Here is a 19908-nt window from a genome sequence, read left to right as displayed (position 1 = left end):
TAAATAAAATGTGAAGTTGAAGATTTTTTTTTAATCAATCCTTCATAGCAGAGGAGAGTTCTGGCTTACCTCGCTGCCAGTTCACTTCCTCATGCACCATATGGTACACATATGTTGCGCACCATGTGAACCCACCATGTGTGATGTGCACGCTTTCTCCACATGCATCCAGAGTGCCAGAACCCCCCCCACCCCCAAAAGAGCTTCTGCTTTGTGCGGAAGTGAAAAACAAGACGGCACCACCTGTGAGGGAGCTGATTCAGGGGGCGGGGTACCTAGCCATCCATCGCTGGTTTGGCGAGTGGTGGGAAATTCTCGCTACCAGTTCTATAGAACTAATCCGAATTGGCAGGAACCCACCTCTGCTTCATAGTAATGTGTTGATAAGCCCTTCTTCAACATCCTTGCTTTACTTCTTCTTTCAGTAGCTGTGGTTAAGCTAGAAAGACTAATGAGTAAGCAAAATCCTTCTGTTATCTCTAATTTGGATCTTGCCTTAATTCACCTGCAAAACGTCAGAAAGATAATTTCAAGAGAGCTTTAGCCTCTTTAGCATCTTAGTTAAGAACTGAGAAATCCTGAAGCTACCATATTTTTCGGAGTATAAGATGCACCTTAGATTTGGGAAAGGAAAATAGGATGAAAAAAATCTACCTACCAGTTATTCATCTGGCTAGCATCCTTACTCTTGTCAGCTTCAGCACATTATTTTATCCCTTGCTTTGGGTTGGGAAAAAAATCTTCTTTGGAGGGAGCAGCAATGAAAAAATCCTGCAAGCTGTGAAGATTGTTAGCACCTTGTTAGGGCTGAGGGAAAAAATCTTCGGAAAATGCTTTCAAAAAGATACATTTACAGTGTAAGATGCACTCAAATGCTTAGCCTCTTTTAGGGGAGAAATAGATTCTTCTTATACTCCGAAAATACTGTAATTTGGAAATAATACAGCATTTGTGTTTCTGTTTAATTTTCCTTCTTTTTTTGTAAAGTTTTTTTTTCTCCACAATTTCCACATATATATATATATATCAATGCATATACCTTAAAATATATCATTAACAGAGTTATATATTTTTAATCAATTGGTAATGTGTATGTCTAGTCTTCCAGCTAATTCCCTTTTTTGTTTTTCTGTCATATTTTTCACTGAAAGTTTTGTTTTGTCTTTATTAATTTTTAGTTCCACGACCTCACTATATAGTTTAATATGTTGCATTAATTTGGATCCCATTATCACTATTATTATTTGTTTTGACTTTGGAGGTTTTAACTAGAAATATAAGACAAAATAAAGATATAAAAGGAATGAAACTTTTAAAAGAGGAATGCAAAATTGCAAGCATTTGCAGATGTTTATATTAGAAGAGCCATTGGAGATGGGACCCAAATAATTTTCCTTCTTTGTGCGGTGGAAAGAACTATACAAGAACAGCTGGGAAGTCTATCTGACCATGAGTATTGCAAACAAGAAGATAGGATTTTAAGCTATTTTGATTGTTCATATATATAGTGCTCAGATTTATTTCCTTGTAGTATGTTGATTATCTAATGTTCCAACACAAAATTTATTTAAAGATTATTTGTTAACTGCTGTTTGACCTGTAATCTCCATGCACTCTTCACATCCTTTTAGCTAAATTGCCAAATAAAATTCTGTTGTGTATAACTCCAAAATAGGTTTGTTGGTATTGTATTTGGTCCTTGTTTGCAAATCCACTGCTATATAAAGTTTGTAAAGTTTGCAAATCCACTGTAAGGAGCAAGTTAGATTAATTGATCCAAAAACATCCTTTCAAACTCTTACATATTCTGACTATGTAAATATGATTAAATAAGTTGCTGAGACTGAATTGGCTTTTCACATCATGCTAAATAACTTGCATTAGTTTAATTTTGGATTACCATGACTAGCATCCCATCTGCAAGCTTCACAGTGTCTTAAAATTATAAGAATGCCTGGTCTTCTATGGTATGTGTGTGTGTGTGTTTCTGTGTGTGTATATGTGTGTGTGTGTGAGAGAGAGAGAGAACATTTGTTATATACACCATAGACATATTTATTAGCAAAAAAATCGAATAAATGAAATAAATAAAAGTTGGAGGCTGGATGGAGATCGGCAATGTATATTTATTTAAAGAATAAATAAAGAAATCAGTAAATAAGCAAGTAAACTAAACTAAGCCAGGAATCATGTTTATTCATTTTAAAGAGTCTTCTGGCTTAGTGTGATGTCCAGATCAAGTGTACGCATAGTAAAAATAGCACATTATCCAAGACCATTCTAAATTACTTGAGAAGATGAAAGACGCACAATCAATTTTCCAGAGAAATAAAAGTACTATTGGTCAAATGTTATACTAATTATTGTAAATCCTATCAAAATAATTAGCTACCCCCCAAAATGCAGTTTATTTATTTTTTTTATTTATTATTTAGATTTGTATGCCGCCCCTCTCCGCAGACAGTTTAAAAATCTATTTGCTTTCTTTTTCTAAAACCAAAGTCCAGTTGCCCAGATGATTCATTCCAATTATATACAATTATACATTTTTATCCAATCAGTCAAAATCAATATCCTATTTTTTACTCCTGTTCATCAGTCTGTTTTTCTTCATTTCTTTACACTTCCCTCCCTCTATCTCCATCTCCTCCTTCTGCCTTTTTACTCCTTCTCTCCCCTTCCTACTTCCCACCACTCCATCTTTCCCCTTCATCTTTCTACTTCTTCTTTCTCTAACTTATACACAATTAATATTCTTATCACAGTTTAATATAAGATGATAATTCTAAGAGAAGAAAAATTTCCGTCAATCATCCATTCTCTTTTAATCTTTCAACTATTTCAATCTTGTAAATGTTTCTCTTCCACTCCCATTTTCTTAGCTTCTTTCTCTTTCTTTTACTTTTGTACCAACAACTTCTTTTTCCCCAAACTCCTTTTCTCCCTTTTAACAGGGGTGGGTTCCTCCCGGTTTGGACCAGATCTCTGTTAAAGATGACACAACTGTTAGTGACCCACCAGTGATGTAAGATTGGTGTCACGGTGGGGGATGAGGCAGCCTCCCCCCTCATGGCCCGTTTTTGGTCCCGGGAAGTGTGCTAAGCCCAAAATGGGGAGCAGGGGAGGTCACATACACATGCACAGGGGTTGGGGGGTATTGTGCACCCTAGTGCTGGCAAAGCATGCTAGATATATGTGACATTCTGTGTTAAGCTCTCTGGCCTGTATAATCCTTGTCTATGTGACATTGTATACCCCCCCCCCCCCCTGCTTCCTTATCAGTTGCAAACAGCTCTGGACGAGACCTCCATAAAGCACGTAGGCAATGGCATAAATTTTCCTCTTCCTTTCATACCAAATTTCCAAATACCACTACATGAATCTTTTCCAGTGGTAAAAAATACTGGTCTGATTAAAAAAATGCAAAAGGGAGAATTAGAAAAGGATCAGCGTTTTTTTCTTGATCAAGAAAATGCTGAAACTTCCATTGATGCAGTTAATGTAAATGTTTCTTCTGAAAATATCTTTAGGGAATTTCAAAAAGTTCTTTCTTCACAAAGAGTCTCCAGGAAACCAGACTTCTATGTCGATTGTATTAATTTATGTTTTATCTTGTAGACATTCCTTACTTTATTTTATTCATTCATTCATTCATTCATTCATTCATTCATTCATTCATTTATTTTGACATCTATGCTGCCCAGTCCTGAAAGGACTGCTGCTCAGACACTATACCTTTCCGGCCACACTGAAAAAAAATTAGAGGGAACACTGATGGTCTCTGTAGAAATGATTATAAGCAGTGATGGGCTCCTACGGGAAGGGTCAGGAACGCAGTTCCAGTAGCAAAATTTGGAGCTCCACCCCAGAGCACCCAATTTGCACTGAAAGATGTTGAAACAAAATGCATAAGCCACGTTCACAGTGTGGTAGTAAAAATTTTGGTAGCCCATTACTGGTTGTAAGTCAAGGGCTACCTGCATTAAAACTATTTGAGAACTGTTCTGCTGGCGGGTCTCAACCGCCCGTAATTACAGGGTAATTAGTCCAGGAAGACACACACCACACGATAAGAGGAAAACCCAAAAGTTTTTATCAACAGAAAAACAGAAACAGCTCCCTTTTTAAATGTCAAAGGGATTTTCTGGTACATACAAGGCACAGGTTAAATGCAATCCAATTGCTCACCCAATAATGGGGAAATAATGGGGAAGACAACTAATTAAGACGTTTTGTAGGCTTCAAAGTGTGGCATTTCTGCAGTTCTGTAAAGTCGCATTTTATAGGGACCTCAGAATAGGAACCAGTTTCAATCAACCTGTTTTCCTCAAAATAAGACATCTTCTGATAATAAGACCGATTGGGCTTTTGAGTGTATGGCAATAAGGCCAAGCTCTTATTTCAGGTTCCAGAAAAATATGAGACAGGGTCTTATTTTCAGGGAAACACAGTACTGTATTTACTCCTGATGCCCCCTAAAATGAGAAATGAATTTGAGCAAACATTTCATAGGATAAATTGAATGATCTCATTAGATTAGGGTTAGGCAGGAAATCAATTTACCATTTACAGTATTTTGTTTACAATCAAATCTATATATTGCAGAAGTTCTCAAACTTTCAAAATATTTTAGCAATTATCTCTCTACATCGTTTATAAATCTCTGGGGCTTATCATCTTAGTTTGGGAACATCGAGATTTCTCAATATTTTATTTATGTATTTGTTTTATTAGTTTTATTTTATTAGTTTCCGAAGTGAAGCTGTCTCAACCGGGGAGAGCCAACCCCTGCCCCACCCCTGCCACAGCCGCTCGCCCAAGCCGAGTCCGCCACCCAAGAACAAGGTGCCGGTGTGGATGATGGCTCTGCCCTTTCAGGGCCTTTTCGCCGACCTCCTCAGCCCTGTGATTTGGCGGCAGGGACCTGGGGCGTGGATGTGACATTCCTGGTCCTGCTGCTCCTCAATTGAAAGCCACTGGAGCCGCCTCAGCAGTGGCCGCTATTGCGGCCACTTCTGCCTCCGCCAGGACTGGAGGTGAGGTGTAAGCCTCCCACCGAGGGCTGCCCGGCGCCCTCGGCAACATTCGATGTATAAGACGCACACAATTTTTAAACAATTTTGTGAGGTAAAAAGGTTCATCTTATACACCAAAAAATGTGGTAATTATAGTTTCCTCCAACTCTGTAGCTCTTTTCTTATTTGTTCTATTAACTTATTATAATCATCTTCTTTTAGTGTAGTGCATTTTGCTGATGTCCAAATTTCCAAGTGTTTTACTTTCTTACTGTTTTCATATCTGATATTTGTTCCAATTGGTCTATTAAATTTCTAGCGCAGTTTTTAGTTATAATCTTTGTTTTGTTTTTATTGATTTTTGATCCTGTCACCTTTCCATATTCTTCTATTTGATGTATTAATTTTGGGATGGTTTTCGTGGGTTCTTCTGTTATAAAAACCAGTAATTCTTTTCTTTCTTTCCTAATTTGCATTCCTTTAATTTATTTATCTTATCGAACTTTTATAAATAGTGTCTCAAATGTTAAAATGAATAGGATGGGATATAGGGGGCATCCCTGTCCTACCCCTTTTTCAATTTCAAATCTGACTGTTTGTTCTCCGTCTGTTCAATTAATATTCTTCAATTTTGTTTGAAATATATAGAATTAATTAATTTTACAAATTTGGGGTCAAATTTCATTCTTTCTTATTGTATCTTAATAAATCTCCAGTTTACATTGTCAAGCACTTTTTCTGCATGAAGAAGAACCAATACCATCTGCTTTCCCGGGTTGTTTTCATAGTATTCGAATGTATTGTTCTCAAGTTATTTCTGACCTGTCTTTTGGGTAAAAGCCCATTTTGGTCTTGGTGTATTATTTGATCTAAATTTTTTTTTATCCTTGTTGCAAATATTGTGATAAATATTTTGTAGTCAGCATTCAAAAGAGATATTGGTCTATAGTTTTGAATTTTTTCCTTATCTTTATCTGTCTTAGGGATCAATGTTATTAGAGCCTCAGACCATGACGGTGGCAATTTCACCTGATGAACTATTTCATTAAATATTTCTAACATATTTGTTTCCATTATATTTATTTCTTGCTTAAAGAATTCAACCGGTATACCAAACCTTCTTTTATTGTTGCTTGTAATTCAGTGATTGTTATTAGTCTATTTAAGGTTTGTTGTTCTTCAGTGAGTGGCTTCATATTTACAGATTTTATAAAGTCTCTTATTTTACCCTCTTCTACCTCTTCATGTGTGTATAATTTCTTAAAGAATTCCCATTCTATTTCCCCCCCCCCCTGTTCTTTACTGTGTTGTATGATACCCTATTTATCCTCTACTTTTCTATAATTTTCCTTTCTCAATTTGTGTGCCAACCAGTGACCGGGTTTATTTTCTTGCTCAATTTTTTTTTGCTTAGCTAATTTTATTTGTTCTGCAATTTCCTCTTGCTCAATTAAAGTAATCTTATGTCTAATATGTTGTCTCTTTTCAAGATATTTGCTTTCTGGGTCAGTTTGGCGATTGGTTTCTATTTGTTTTAATGTTTTAATTGTTCCTGTGGGGCTCTTTTTTCTTTATTTCTTTTTGCTACATATGAGATGGTCAAACGTCGAATGTTTGCTTTGCTTGTATCCCAAATTATTTGTGGTGTTGCCTCTTCTGTTTTCTTTATTTGGAAAAATATATATAATTCTTTTTCCAGCACTTGTTTATATTGTTTTTCTTTTACATTTTTTCTGTCTATAATCCATTTAATTTGTTTTTTCTTTTTTCTTCATGCTAGTGTTATGGAATTATGGATTATTAGGTTCAATCTCAATTTCTTCTACTTCATTGTTTACTGATGCTGTGTCCTGGGCCATATCTATTCTTGACCAACTATGGTGTGAGTTAGAATAGCATGTGTATTGTTGCACTGTTTTATGTTTCTCCCTCCAAACATCTTTTAAGCCTAATTCATCACACATTTCCCAGGAGGGCTTTGGCAACTTGTTTTTATTTTTCATTGATGAGAGAATTTAGATTTGGATATGAAACATAATATTTTTGGGAATGCTTTCAACATCAAAAGCAATATGATAATTTGTAAAAGGGCATTTTGCCAACAAGTTCCTCAGCTACCCAAACACAATCAACACAAATTAGAAGTGCCCCTAGATGGTGGCAAAGATAGGATCACATAGTACAAATGCCCCCAAAATTCTCCCACAGCTTCTCATCTCTTTCTTGTAAAGTGAATCACTGGACTTCTGAAGTGAATCAAACAGTCCTTAAACAAATCTGGCTTTCCTCATTAATTGTGCTTGTTGGAAACCAATTGGGAAGGTACATGCTGGTTGCCAAGTATCCAGATTTTGATCTTATGACTATGCTGCAATGGTTTTAAATTCAATGACCATTTGTAAGCTATTGCAAATTCAGTCATTAAACAAAGAGTTGTAAGTCAAGGACTATCTATACAGAGCAAATGGATTAATTCAATAACCAGACGGCACTCATCCACCCCTCGGCCTCTCCTTTGTGGGGTGCCACAGGGGTTTGTCCTCCCCCCCTACTATTTAACATTTACATGAAACCATTGGGTGAGATCATCTGACGGCATGGGTGAGGGATCATCAGTATTTTGATGATATCCAGTTATATATCTCCACCCCATGCCAATTCAGTGAAATTGTCTCTTTGTACATAGTTCATTTGTGTATAACATTTCTTTTTGACTTGATGAGAGGATGTCGGCCACGTGGAGTTTGTTGGTTTCCACTTGATGATGGTCGTGTCATGTCAGTGTCTTTGAATTCGTCATAACTTGAGATCCAGGCAAGGTAGAGGCCCTCAATTCAAATTAACAAACTCGGTCCTCAGTTGAAGTCAACCCACCCTGGATGATAACTCTACCTACCAATGAGAAGAAGTGTATCAGGTAGGACGAACCCTTCCTTTTCTTGAAACTTAAAGCCAGAGCCTAGAAATACAGTCAAAGGTCTTGTGGTGAATGGAAAACTCTTATTCATTTCTATTTACTGTGTCAAACTCAGAAGCAAGGCTGCAAGTCTTGGCTACATGCCCAAAACTGTTAAAAGTTTCCTCCCTTTCTAGGAACGGCCCCATAGAATGTGTCATTTTTAAAATCTATTTACTAGAACACAGGGTTGGTTCAGAGGCAGTTCCTAAATTGTGTAGATTCCCAAATTATTGTTACTCACAGCATCCGGAGAGTTGTGGATATAAAAAAGAACACAACCAGCCTCTTTGAGAAGAAAGAGTCTTCAAAGAGCCTCTCGTCAATTTGTTGACACGAGGGTAAGTAACTTTTCATTGATTCATGACAATTCAATGGATAAATAAATGCACACATGCCAGCCCCATTAGAGAAGCCACGGGTTTCTTATTTAGGTAAAACACCTCTGCCGTCTTTGCTGGGAAGGAGCGTGTTTCCATTCATGTTATACATCTCTCTTAAGGTGATAAACTGCTTGGAAGAACAAAGATGATTTCATGGGATTGAGGTGAATTCCACTTGGAGGACCCTGTGTTCTCCTTACATAATGCAATAGAGGAAAAACAAGAGGCAGTGAAAATATCTGAAATTTCTATTCAAGGGGCTCTGCAATTAACTGCAATCAAATCAGGCACTTCTGTTAAAAAGTCTTCACAGGTGTCTTTGATCTGGTATATTTTCTTGACTAGCAGCTGCTATATCTGGGAATTTCCCTGCCCAGAGAAGCAGAGACTGTTTTGATAGATAGAGTGAAAGCCGGATGTTCCCACTGGCCCAGCACGGTTACCTGCACTTTGTCTTTTTGATAGAGCAAAACTCCTCTTAAATAAAAAGCAAATGGAGGAAGAAAAAAAATTACAACATGAATAGTAGTTCTGGATGGGATGCAGACATGATTTGTTTGTCTATATTTTTAAAAAAGTTTTTTGTGTATGTGTATTTAGAAACCGTCCTGCCAAGACGGCTCTAAGTGTTAGGGAAGGATTGAGCAACCTCTCGCAATTCATATATGATTCAAAGATGAGACAATGTTGTTTGGTTTTTTTTGCTTCTGGAACAGAGAATAACAGGCTTGGAAAGAACCTTGGAGATCTTCTGATCTAACCCTACCATGTTCTGTAATAAAAGTTGGCACTCAGTTTGCATGATTTGGCACAGAGATATGATCAGCAACGGTATTAGGCATGAAACGGATGCCTGCCTTTATCAATAGATCTATAGCTAGTTGTGAAACACTTTGGTACAAATAATGACTTTAAACCAGGAGTGAATTCCAGCAGGTTCTGACAGGTTCTGGAGACCCTGTAGTGGAAATTTTGATTAGTTTGGATAACTTGTAACAGAAATTTTTAGTCATCTGGAAAACCGGCAAATACTCTGGCCCCAGAGCGAGGTGGGAATGGAGATTTTGCAATACCCCTCCCTCAGGAGTGGGGAGGGAATGTGGGTTTTGCAATATCCTTCCCCTGCCACAACCACCAGCCATACCTACCAAGCCACACCTGCCCACCAACCACGCCCACAGAACCAGTAGTAAAAAAAATGGATTTCACCAGTGCTAGATGAACAAAATGACAGATTGTCATAGGATGACTAACCTGGTGTCATCTAAGGTATGAAGAATAACACAAGTTCTTAAATTATTTTTTTTACTAAAAGAGGCTTACAGCATACAAATGGATGAAAAAAAAAACCAGAGGAAGGAGGACAGGCAGACAAAAGTGAGACAAAAGTGAGAAGATACAAATAGGAAAGTGAGATACATTTGCTCTCGTTTATGAATCATCTTGTTGAATGAGATATTTTTAATTAAGTTGCAAAGACAGACAAAACATACATTACATGTAACATTTAGTGGAGCAACAATCGCTCCTCTCAAAGTAGAAGTCATCTTTATATTTGTAATAAGTAAAAAAGAAAAGAAATTAACTCTATCATTGTTTATAAAATACTTAGAAATATTAATTGTAAGATAAGTAAAAACACATCTAAAACATTTAAAAATATATAGAAATTTTAAGATTGTAACTTAAAATGAACTATGAAGGAAAAAAAGAGAAATAGTAGAGGAGGAAAGAAGGAGTTTATCTTTATATTGTGAATAATCACTATCTAATACAATATAAATACTAGGTACAATTATATTTAAAGTAGTGTAAAAATAAGGTTATCTCTGTTTCTTTCTATCCCACCAGATATATACCTTTTGCCAAACCTCATAAAATTCTGATTCTTCTTGGTTTTTCAACCTTCTCGTCATCATGTCAAGCTCAGCACATTCTAAAACTTTCTTAAATATGTCTGTTTCTTTTGGGGTCTCAAAGTCTTTCCATTTTTGAGCAAAAGCTATCCTAGCTGCTACTAAAATGTGGAATATTAGATAATATATGTCTTTTTTATATTTCTTATTTGAAATACCTAATTAAAAGAATTCTGGTGTTTTCTTAATTTCTTGCTGGGTTATTTCTTTTAGCCATTTTTCACGAGAAAGCACATACCCTTTTTGTCCTCCTTGCTGTGTCCTGGGGAATAATTTTTAGGGAATTAAGTTTGGAACTTTTAGCCAACAACAAACCTTACTACGTGTTTTATTCCATTTATTCCACAAAAGATGTAAAGAAGTTTCAGGATGCTAAAAAGGATGAGAGGAAGAGAGTGCTCTTAATGCTCCCCAAAATTTGGATTTGATAACAAAGAACTCATAGAGCATAGAATAACATGGTTGGAAAGGGTCTTAGAAGCCTTCTAATCCAACCTCTGCTTGTGACAGGAGATCCTAAACCATTCCAAACAAATTTCTGTCTAGTCTCTCCTTGTAGACCTCCAGTTTGGATTTCTCTTTAATAATTTTCCACCCATCATTTCTTGTCCTGTCCTAAAGTTGGTCAAGTAGGTTTATGCACCCTGTGATAGTCTCTCAAATAATGGAAGTCTGCTATGACTTCTCTTTTGTTAGACTAGACATAACTACTTCCCTGAATCATATGGCTTTGTATATTAGTTTAACAAACAGTTTAATAGATTAACAGAGTTGGAAGGGACCTTGTAGGTTAGTCCAACCCCCCATTCCAGCAGAAGACCTACAATAGTTCTGACAAATGGGAGTCCAAACTCTTCATGAACGTTTCAAGTGAGGAAGTTCCCACAAATTCCAATGGCAACTTCATTTCCATTGGTTGATTATTCTCACTGTCAAAAAATTCCTTGTTATTTCTAGGTTGAATCTCTCCTTGATCAGTTTCTATCCATTGTTCCTTGTCTGGCCGTCAGGTGCTCTGGAAAATAGCTTGATCCCCTCCTCTCTGTGACAACCTCTCAAACATTGGTATTGGCAAATATTGGTATAGTAGAGGCTATGAACATGTCATGAAAAAAAAATCTTTGTCATTGGAGTCCATATTTATTTGAGGAGTGGGAGAAAATATTATTTCCCCCTTTCATAGAATTTATAGCAATTTATAGATCTAGGAAGTCACAATGTCATACTGTTTAAGGGTTCTCAAAAGTTGTCTTTTGTGAGCATATAAAATTATATAGCCTTACACTCTTCATTTAGGGTGACACTTTTCATTTTCCAATTCAGTTACTGAAGTTTAATATTAGAAGATACGATTTCAAAAATCGGGTTAATGTAAACAGAATGAACAGTAAAAATTTCAGAACAGGATGCCAGTACTTATGTTACAATTACATTTATAAAAAAATATAGCTAAATAGCTGCTTTTTTCTACAGCAGCTCTGACTTTCTGGATTGACATTCCTTCACTCTGTATGTTGTGCCATGTCATCAGAATGTTCTTAATTATTTAAATGCTTGCAACACACTTGCCCACATATTTTCTGGGTAAAGGCATCCTGGCCAAAAGTTGCGAAATAAATGTATAAGCCTACTTACATAAAGATAGACACAAGAAGCAAGTATTTAAAACAATGAATTCAGAATTAAAACATACACAGTAAGAAGAAAGTAGCGTAAGTTGTATTAAATTAAAAAATACTGTTCAATGAGCATTCATGCACATGTATGCTATGTATACATATTAGAATACATATGGGAATCTTCTGCTTAAATTGACCCAGAGCAGCCTGTTAGACCCTCCTGCCATGATTCCTGAAAGAGCTCAGAGCAACATACAGGAGTCAGGTTAACAGAGAACACGCAGTTGTGGCTGAATATAAATTTTTTACAGGAGTCAAAACTCCAAGTTCAGATTTACAAGGATCACTGAGTACATTTATTCTTGCTTCACAAACTTATAAGTGTTGATTAAGACAGGAGCCATCTTCCTCCTCCTCCTTTATAGCATAACACCAGGAGCAGATGTGAAAAATAGAGAAAAATGTTTAACAAAATGAAAATGTATTGAGCCAATAGTTGGTGAAAGAATTGAGAAGGAGAGTTGACTAGAACTTAAAAGAAAGGCAGGGATCCAGTTTTACAACCGATGGTCCTCTGTCTTCAGTCTTCCTGTATTTTTAGGAACTGCTTAAACTTAATCATCGAACCTTGGTCAAAATTTAACTGTGCAGCCTTTCGTGTGGGTCAGAGAGGCTCACACCATTGTGGGGCTGATTGGCCCTGTAAGAAACCCCTCCCCATCTCTTTTAACAACTACTAATCTCTATCTTGGAGATTTAATCAAGTTATTTTTTAATACCGTTACACTTTTTAATCTTAAATTATTGTGATGTTGATTTTATTTCTTATATTGTGCACTGTCCAGAGCCTCTCTTTGACCGATATAAGTGGTAAATATGAAAAATACATAAATAATTTTTTTTAAAAAAATTCTATGGCAGGATCTTCATTGAAGCAGTTTTCCATAATCGTTAATTGCATCTATAATCACTAAGCATATGATAAGTAGGATAGAATAGGATAGGATAGGATAAGATAATATTCACTGTAACTGCAGAAGATGTGCTAAAGAATGCTAGAAGGACCAGTCCTTCAATATCACCCAATTCTTCGCAAAACTTACTGTTTTGGTTGTTTGATCTATTTTGTTTTTTTGTGGGAAAATGTACATAGTTCAAGCCCAGGTTTGCAAGATTTTCAGAAGTGATTTGTCCTTGCCTTCCTTTTTATAAGGATAGGTCATCCAGCTGGGTTTGTTTAATCTTGCAGTTTGAACTCTTACATTTCCATTGATTCTTGGGCTGTGGGTAAAAGCATATGTGCTACATTGAAGTAGATGTAAGGATTGGGGTGTAGGAAGCCAGCCTCCCTCCTACAAGAATAAAATATTTAAGAATTAGTCTTACTTGAGCTTTTATTTTTTGCCCAGTTGTATAACTACTTAATCTTTTTAGCAAATTTCATGTGATTCCAGAAGCATATAATTTTCCTGGGTTTGGGATAATTTCCTTATTAAAGCTAATTGGTTAAGGAGACAAGAGGCTCTACAATTTCTCTTGACTGCTCATTCTACAAGCTGTCTGCCACAAATAGTTTTGGGGAAAACACTGGTCTCCTTGGTGTCTATACAGATTCTTAGTTATCCAGATTATGGCTGTCCCAAAGGTGTTTTTTCAAGTCCATCTGCATTTAAAAGACACTCTCTTGAAGACAACAAAGTCCATATTCTCAACAGCAGGGTGGTGGTGGTGATGATGATATGACATCATCTATCTCCAATATACCAGATTTTATCTCCAATCTACACAACCTTCTTAGAACTTGTACAACAACACATTTTAAGTAGGCTCCATACCAATTTGTACTCCTCAGGAGACCCTGATGACACAGATAAGTCTCCAGCTGGCTTTAATGACTCACTAAAAGAATGTAAATGACCAGCTGTCTGCAACAAGTATAAATCCTTCCATACCTCACCATCCAGTCAGAGCTAAAGAAGCTTCTTGGATGAGAAGTGAAATGTCTTCAAGGAAAAAACCAAAAGTTCAGTCGCCTCTTGAAAAACACTGTTGGGACTGCTCTCTTTGATAAATTTGTATCATTTGTGTCATACATGCATGTCTCTCAAACTTGATGTCTTCCCCATTTTATCTTGCAGAATTGTCGCCATGGGAAAATTCCTGTTGACCTGCTCAATTGTGATTCTCCTCATTTTGCTCCAGACGATTGTCTCCATTAGAGGAGTAAGCATCCCCTTTCGAAATGCAAATAAATTTAGCAGACCCTTTCCCCCAAATAGACCTGTTAACCCAGGTAATCTTTCACTGAAGAAGCCTGCCTACTCAAATCAGGTCAACCCTCCAAAACCACCACCTCCTCCACCTCCTCCACGGGTCAACCCTCAAAACCTAGCACATCTTCAACTATTTCCATCTGAAAAACAAGAAAATCTTCCATCATATTCGTTCAACTTCCCAAATCTACCACCTCCTCCACGGGTCAACCCTCAAAACCTAGCACATCTTCAACTATTTCCATCTGAAAAACAAGAAAATCTTCCATCATATTCGTTCAACTTCCCAAATCTACCACCTCCTCCACGGGTCAACCCTCAAAACCTAGCACATCTTCAACTATTTCCATCTGAAAAACAAGAAAATCTTCCATCATATTCGTTCAACTTCCCAAATCTACCACCTCCTCCACCTCCTCCACCGGTCAACCCTCAAAACCCAGCATATGCTCCAGGATTTCCATCCATCATTGAAAAACCAGGAAATTTTCTGTCATATTTTCTCAACCTCACAAAACAACCAGCTCCTTCACTTCCTCAATGGGACTACCCTGAAAACCCAGAATATCTTCCACAACATCTGTTCATCCATGAAAAATCAGAAGATCTTCCACCATATTCAGTCAACCTCCCAAACCTACCACCTCTTCAATGGGTCGACTCTGAAAACCCAGCATATCTCCCACCATATTCGTTGATCCCTGAAAAACCAGAAAATCCTCCACCATATTCGTTCGAGCTTCCAAAGCCACCACCTCCTCTAGAATATCCAGTCATCCCTGAAATACCAGGAATTCTTCCATAATATTTGGTCAACCCCCCAAACCCACCGCTTCCTCCACCATATTCAGTCAACCCTCAAAACCCAGCATATCCTCCCAGAAAAACCAGGAAATCTTCCATCATATTCGGTCAAACCCCCAAACCCACCACATCCATCATGATATCCAGAGAACCCTAAAAATCCTGGGTCTTTCTCACATCAATCATATGATCCCCAAAATCCTCACTGGGGACAGTATAATCCCAAATCTTGGAAACCTAAACTGCCCAAGTTGAAGAATTTGAATGGAGCAGCAATTGAATGGGCAGAAGCTGTTGGAGGCTCCATTCTGGAACATGCCATGTCTAATCAACATTTTCAATTGAACAACCCGAATGAGGAGTGGTGGTGGTCCCAAAATTGCCATAGTTATTCTGAGCACATTTACTATCCCCAGTACATCCAGCCTGTTCCACAAGACATCTTTGTGAGAGACTGTGTGAACATCACAATGAAAGAATACCTTGAACCCACTGGAAATACAACAAAGGACGAGATGGAAGCCACTGTGTTGAAACATGTGGTGACAGAAATTTTAATCAAGCAGTATCATACTTTCTCCAGTTCTTCAGAAGGAGGCAGTTCTAGACCTGATGATGGCAACCCAGTGGACTCAAAGCCAAAGGGCGATGAAGTGAAATATGTAGTGGGAAAACCTTTTGTAGATGCTGCCATGGAGGACCCTGAGAGCTACAGCTTAGGCAGCCCCATAGCCAAGATGTATTTTTGTTTTAATGACAGTGAGGAAGAACGTTGGCGGAATTAAAACCATCACCCTTTTGCCACCAATTTTACCACCCAAACTCTATCCAGCCAGTTTCAAGAGATGTTTTTCTGAGTGAGTGTGTAGGGGAATATGTCAAGCCCACTGGAAACCAAACTGAAGATGAATTGGAAGCCAGACTAGTGCAACAGGTGGCAAATGAAAAATGCGTGGAGATGTACCCCCGCTTGACTGTTTTCACAATGGCAGGCAGCTACTATAATAATAAACTAGAGAGAGCTACTATAGTGGAGATTAATAGTGAGTTCAAATATGGAGAAGGAGTAGCTTTGGCTAATAGTCTTGGAAGAGCCAGTGGACACAATCTCCCAAAGAATGCTGTGTCTGAATTGCATTTCTCTTTTGAGAATGCTTTGTTTCTCATTCATCCTTTTGCCATTTCAATCATTACCTTAATCACTCCTTTCCTGATCTTCTAAGGGCTATGGTTCCTAAGTCTCTTCCATGGTTGCTATTAACTTATCTCAAATCTGGAATATTTCTCTATCCAGCAAGAATTTAGTTATGGTTTATGTTGTCTGGACACTGCATCAGATGCAAAGAAATGCAATACATAGGCTATTTGTGAATGAATGTCAATTGCCATCATGAATCAGTCTAAAGTGATTCCTTTTTTGTATTTGTCAAGTCTAAGATGGAGACGGTGGAAAATCCCCCTATTCCTGTAGCCTCAATCCTTTAGTGGACTCTGCTCAGTTTTCAGGAAATATTTTGGCAGTTCACATGATAGTAGAAGTTGTTTTTGAGAAGGAGGGAGGGAAGTAAGGAAGGAAAGAAGGAAAGAGACTCCTGAGATTATTTAAAATGAATATATCAAGATTTGAACAGAAGGTTCCATTCAAACACACTGACTTTCTGAACAATTGGAGTCAAACAACTGAATGTCTTTTGTTTTACTATTTCCTGAACAGCTCTCCTCTAAGTTGACAATTCCACACGTATCAACTATTTTTGCTCTCTCACACCTCAAAAGAGTGGCAGGCAACATTTGATGGCAAGCATGGTTTACAGCATTGCAAACTTGGTGCTGAAAAACCATGCATCTGGATGGACTGCAATGTTGAGCTGAACACTTTTTTGAAACTGTGATATACCGACATTAGAGTGTTTCCTACTGGTTCCTATCTCGAAGTGGTGAAAAGCTGAATTATCACTTTTCAGCAATTGTGGAGAGGGATGGAGGGGGGGCTGATGGAAGTTGAGGGTTGTAGAAAGAAGACTGGAAATCACTGGTAGTCCTGGAGTTGCTGGGACTCCTGCTTGATAAACTGCTTTAGTGCCTCCTTTGTTTCAATTGTCATCCCTATCCTTCAATATGAGTGAGAGGTTTTGTCCAGTCATTAGTAATTTGTAGACTGAGAATATTGTTTGAAAGCCACATGGTTCCATGTTGTTTTCCATTCTTTGTTTTCCTTAACCTCTAAAAGGTTATTGAATACCTAAGTGGGTTTAAACCAGAGGTCTTCAAATTTGGCAACTTTAAGACTCATGGTCTTCAACTCTCAGAATTCTACAATCAGCTTAGCTGGCTGAGGAATTCTGGGAATTGAAGTCCACAAATCTTAAAATTGTCAAGTTTGGGAAGCCCTGGTTTAAACTCTAAATTGTCTACATAGATTCTCAATATCCATGTCATAGTTGGTTGTCCCAAGGTGCTTTCTCCCCTCAAAAGGCAACTGGACTTTTTTTTTTCTTTGAAAACATTTTAGTTCTAATCTAAGGAGGTCTGATTCAGGGGTGGGTGTGCCTAGCCATCCATCGCTGGTTTGGCGAGCAGTGGGAAATTCCTGCTTCTAGTTCTATACAACTAATCTGAACCGGAAGGAACCAATATCTGCTTCATAGTAATGTGTTTATAAGCAGTTCTTCAACATTCTTGCTTGAGTTCTCCTATTAGCAGCTGTAGTTAATATTGTAAGAATTTGGATCTTGCCTTAATTCAGCTTTAAAAGGTGAGAAAGATAATTTCCAACGGCTTAGAGAGGACTGTAAAAGCACTATGAAGTGGTATATAAGTCTAAATTCTATTGCTAATGCTATAAACGGTCAGAAAGATAATTTCAAGCTAGCTTTAGCATCTATTTTGTTAAGAGCTAAGAAGTCCTGAAGTTACTGTATTTTTCGGATTATGAAATGCACCTTACTTTTGGGGGAGGAAAATAGGGGGGGAAATCTACCAGGTATTCATCGGGCTAGCATCCTTAGTCTTGTCAGTTTCAGCACATTATTTAATCCCTTGCTTAGAGCTGAAAAAAATCTTCGGAGGGAGTAGCAATGAAAACAAGCCTGCAAAGACGTAGGGCTGGGAAAAAACCTTATTCCAAGTAGCAATGAAAACAAAGCTACAAGCTGGGAAGATCGTTAGCACCTCACTAGCGCTAAGGAAAAGAGCTTCAAAAAACTACATTCAGAGTATAAGAGACACCAAATGTTCAGCCTCTTTTTTGGGGGGGAGGTGCATCTTATACTCCGAAAAATACAGTAACTTGGATATAATATAGTATTTCTTTTTCTGTTTAATTTTCCCTCTTTTTGTAAAGTTTTTTTTCTCCACAATTTCCATATATACATGCATATACAGTGGGGAACGTTGTTCCGGTAGCAGAAATGGAGCTGTGCTGCACGTGCAGCTCCATTACTGACCACCGTGCACACACCGTGCTCTGGTTGCATTGCCTGCTCTCTGTCCTCACCATGACTTGCTCGGGGCAGCATTGCTGCACCAAGAGATTCCTGTGGTGCGAGAGAGCATAGAGCAGGCTGCGTGGCAGGAGCTCGGGGCTGCCGGGCCTGCAGACTGCATGTTATCTTTTGCACATGAGAGCATGCACACATGCCGAGAACAAGCAAGGATGGTCACTGGGAGCGTGCTTAAATATATATCAGTAACAAACATACTTATACATTTTATATAAAATATATCAGTAACAAACATACTTATACATTTTTATCCAATCAGTCATAATTGAACATCCTATTTTGCACCTATTTTATGCTGTTACTTATCAGTCTGTTTTCTTCATTTCTTTATACTCCCCTCCCTCTATCTCCATCTCCTCATCTACCTTCTTACTCCTTCTCTCCCTCTTCCTACTTCCCTCCACTCCTCTTCTCCCTTCACCTTTCTACTTCCTCTTTCTCCCTTTTCCCCTTTCCCTGAGTGATTCTTATCCTAATTCATCTTATAGTTAACAGACTGATAACATATTCCTGCACATCTTTAAGCTATCGCTATCTCTTCAAAAATCATAATTTTTATATCATTTCTATCCATTTATCTCTTTATTCTAGGTATATACTGTTGGTCTAATGATGCCTCCTTAAAATCTAATTTTGTCACCTGGGTCTCACACCATTTATTCTCCATTTTCTTCTTTTTTATTCATTCTGATTTAATTTCTATATATATTCATCTATACTCATTTTCTAGTTCTCAAGTTTACCCATACATTATAAAATTCTGTATCTTCCTTATCTTTAATTTTCATTGTCAGTCTATTCATCTGTGCACAGTCCAAAAATTTCTTGAGTACTTCTCCTTCAGCTGGGATTTTGGCTGCTTTCTATTTTTGTGCAAATGCAATTCTAGCTGCTGTCACCACATGCACGATTAAGTATGTATTTTCTTTATTAAATTTCTCATTTGTTATCTAAGGAATGCTGATTACGCTGACTTTGGCGTCTTTGCTGGACATTGTTTATGTTTAGCTCTGAAGAGAAAAATAAATCTTTTTTCCTTGCTATTTTAAAATCTGCTTTTCATTATGTGTGTTTATCAATAAAGAGTTTGATTTTGTCATAAAATAAGGGATTTTTGAGTTGGTGGGTTCACTCCGAGGGCCGTGCACAGAACACAGATGATTCATTCCACTTAATAACAAAGCTGGACCCATTTGGATCCAGAATCTTGGATTTTATATACACAAGTAATATACTTCTATTGCTAGGAATAATTTAACATAGTACAAATGTTTATTTCTCATATTTTTTAACTTTATATCAAACATTTAATTTAAAAAATTGCAAATAAAAATGAAGCCCATGCATAGTTACAGAGTTACAAAATATCCCAATGACAACTGATATGTCACTTCAAAATCCAACATTCTCACCAATTTAGTTTTTTTTTAAAAGAACAA

General features: G+C 37.4%; 2 protein-coding genes across 2 annotated transcripts; both read left to right on the top strand.

The window, feature by feature from the left end:
* Positions 1-8222: 8222 nt before the first annotated feature.
* LOC139174738 (uncharacterized) lies at positions 8223-15191 on the top strand. The gene is made up of 2 exons (XM_070765275.1): positions 8223-8312; positions 14028-15191. The coding sequence occupies exon 2, from the start codon at positions 14038-14040 to the stop codon at positions 14965-14967; it is 930 nt and encodes a 309-aa protein (XP_070621376.1). The 5' UTR covers positions 8223-8312; positions 14028-14037; the 3' UTR covers positions 14968-15191.
* LOC139174739 (major prion protein homolog) lies at positions 15191-19520 on the top strand. Its single transcript, XM_070765276.1, has one exon. It carries the CDS (start codon positions 15287-15289, stop codon positions 15749-15751), a length of 465 nt encoding a protein of 154 aa, XP_070621377.1. The 5' UTR covers positions 15191-15286; the 3' UTR covers positions 15752-19520.
* Positions 19521-19908: the final 388 nt, after the last annotated feature.

Source organism: Erythrolamprus reginae, chromosome 12 (assembly GCF_031021105.1).
Source record: "Erythrolamprus reginae isolate rEryReg1 chromosome 12, rEryReg1.hap1, whole genome shotgun sequence".
In the NCBI taxonomy this organism is placed as follows: Eukaryota; Metazoa; Chordata; class Lepidosauria; order Squamata; family Dipsadidae; genus Erythrolamprus; species Erythrolamprus reginae.
This window is presented reverse-complemented; position numbering and strand designations above follow the sequence as displayed.

What these genes read in the sequence shown, in the direction of transcription:
- LOC139174739 (XM_070765276.1), top strand. Translation starts at nt 15,287, where the DNA reads ATGTCTAATCAACATTTTCAATTGAACAACCCGAATGAGGAGTGGTGG.
- LOC139174738 (XM_070765275.1), top strand. Translation starts at nt 14,038, where the DNA reads ATGGGAAAATTCCTGTTGACCTGCTCAATTGTGATTCTCCTCATTTTG.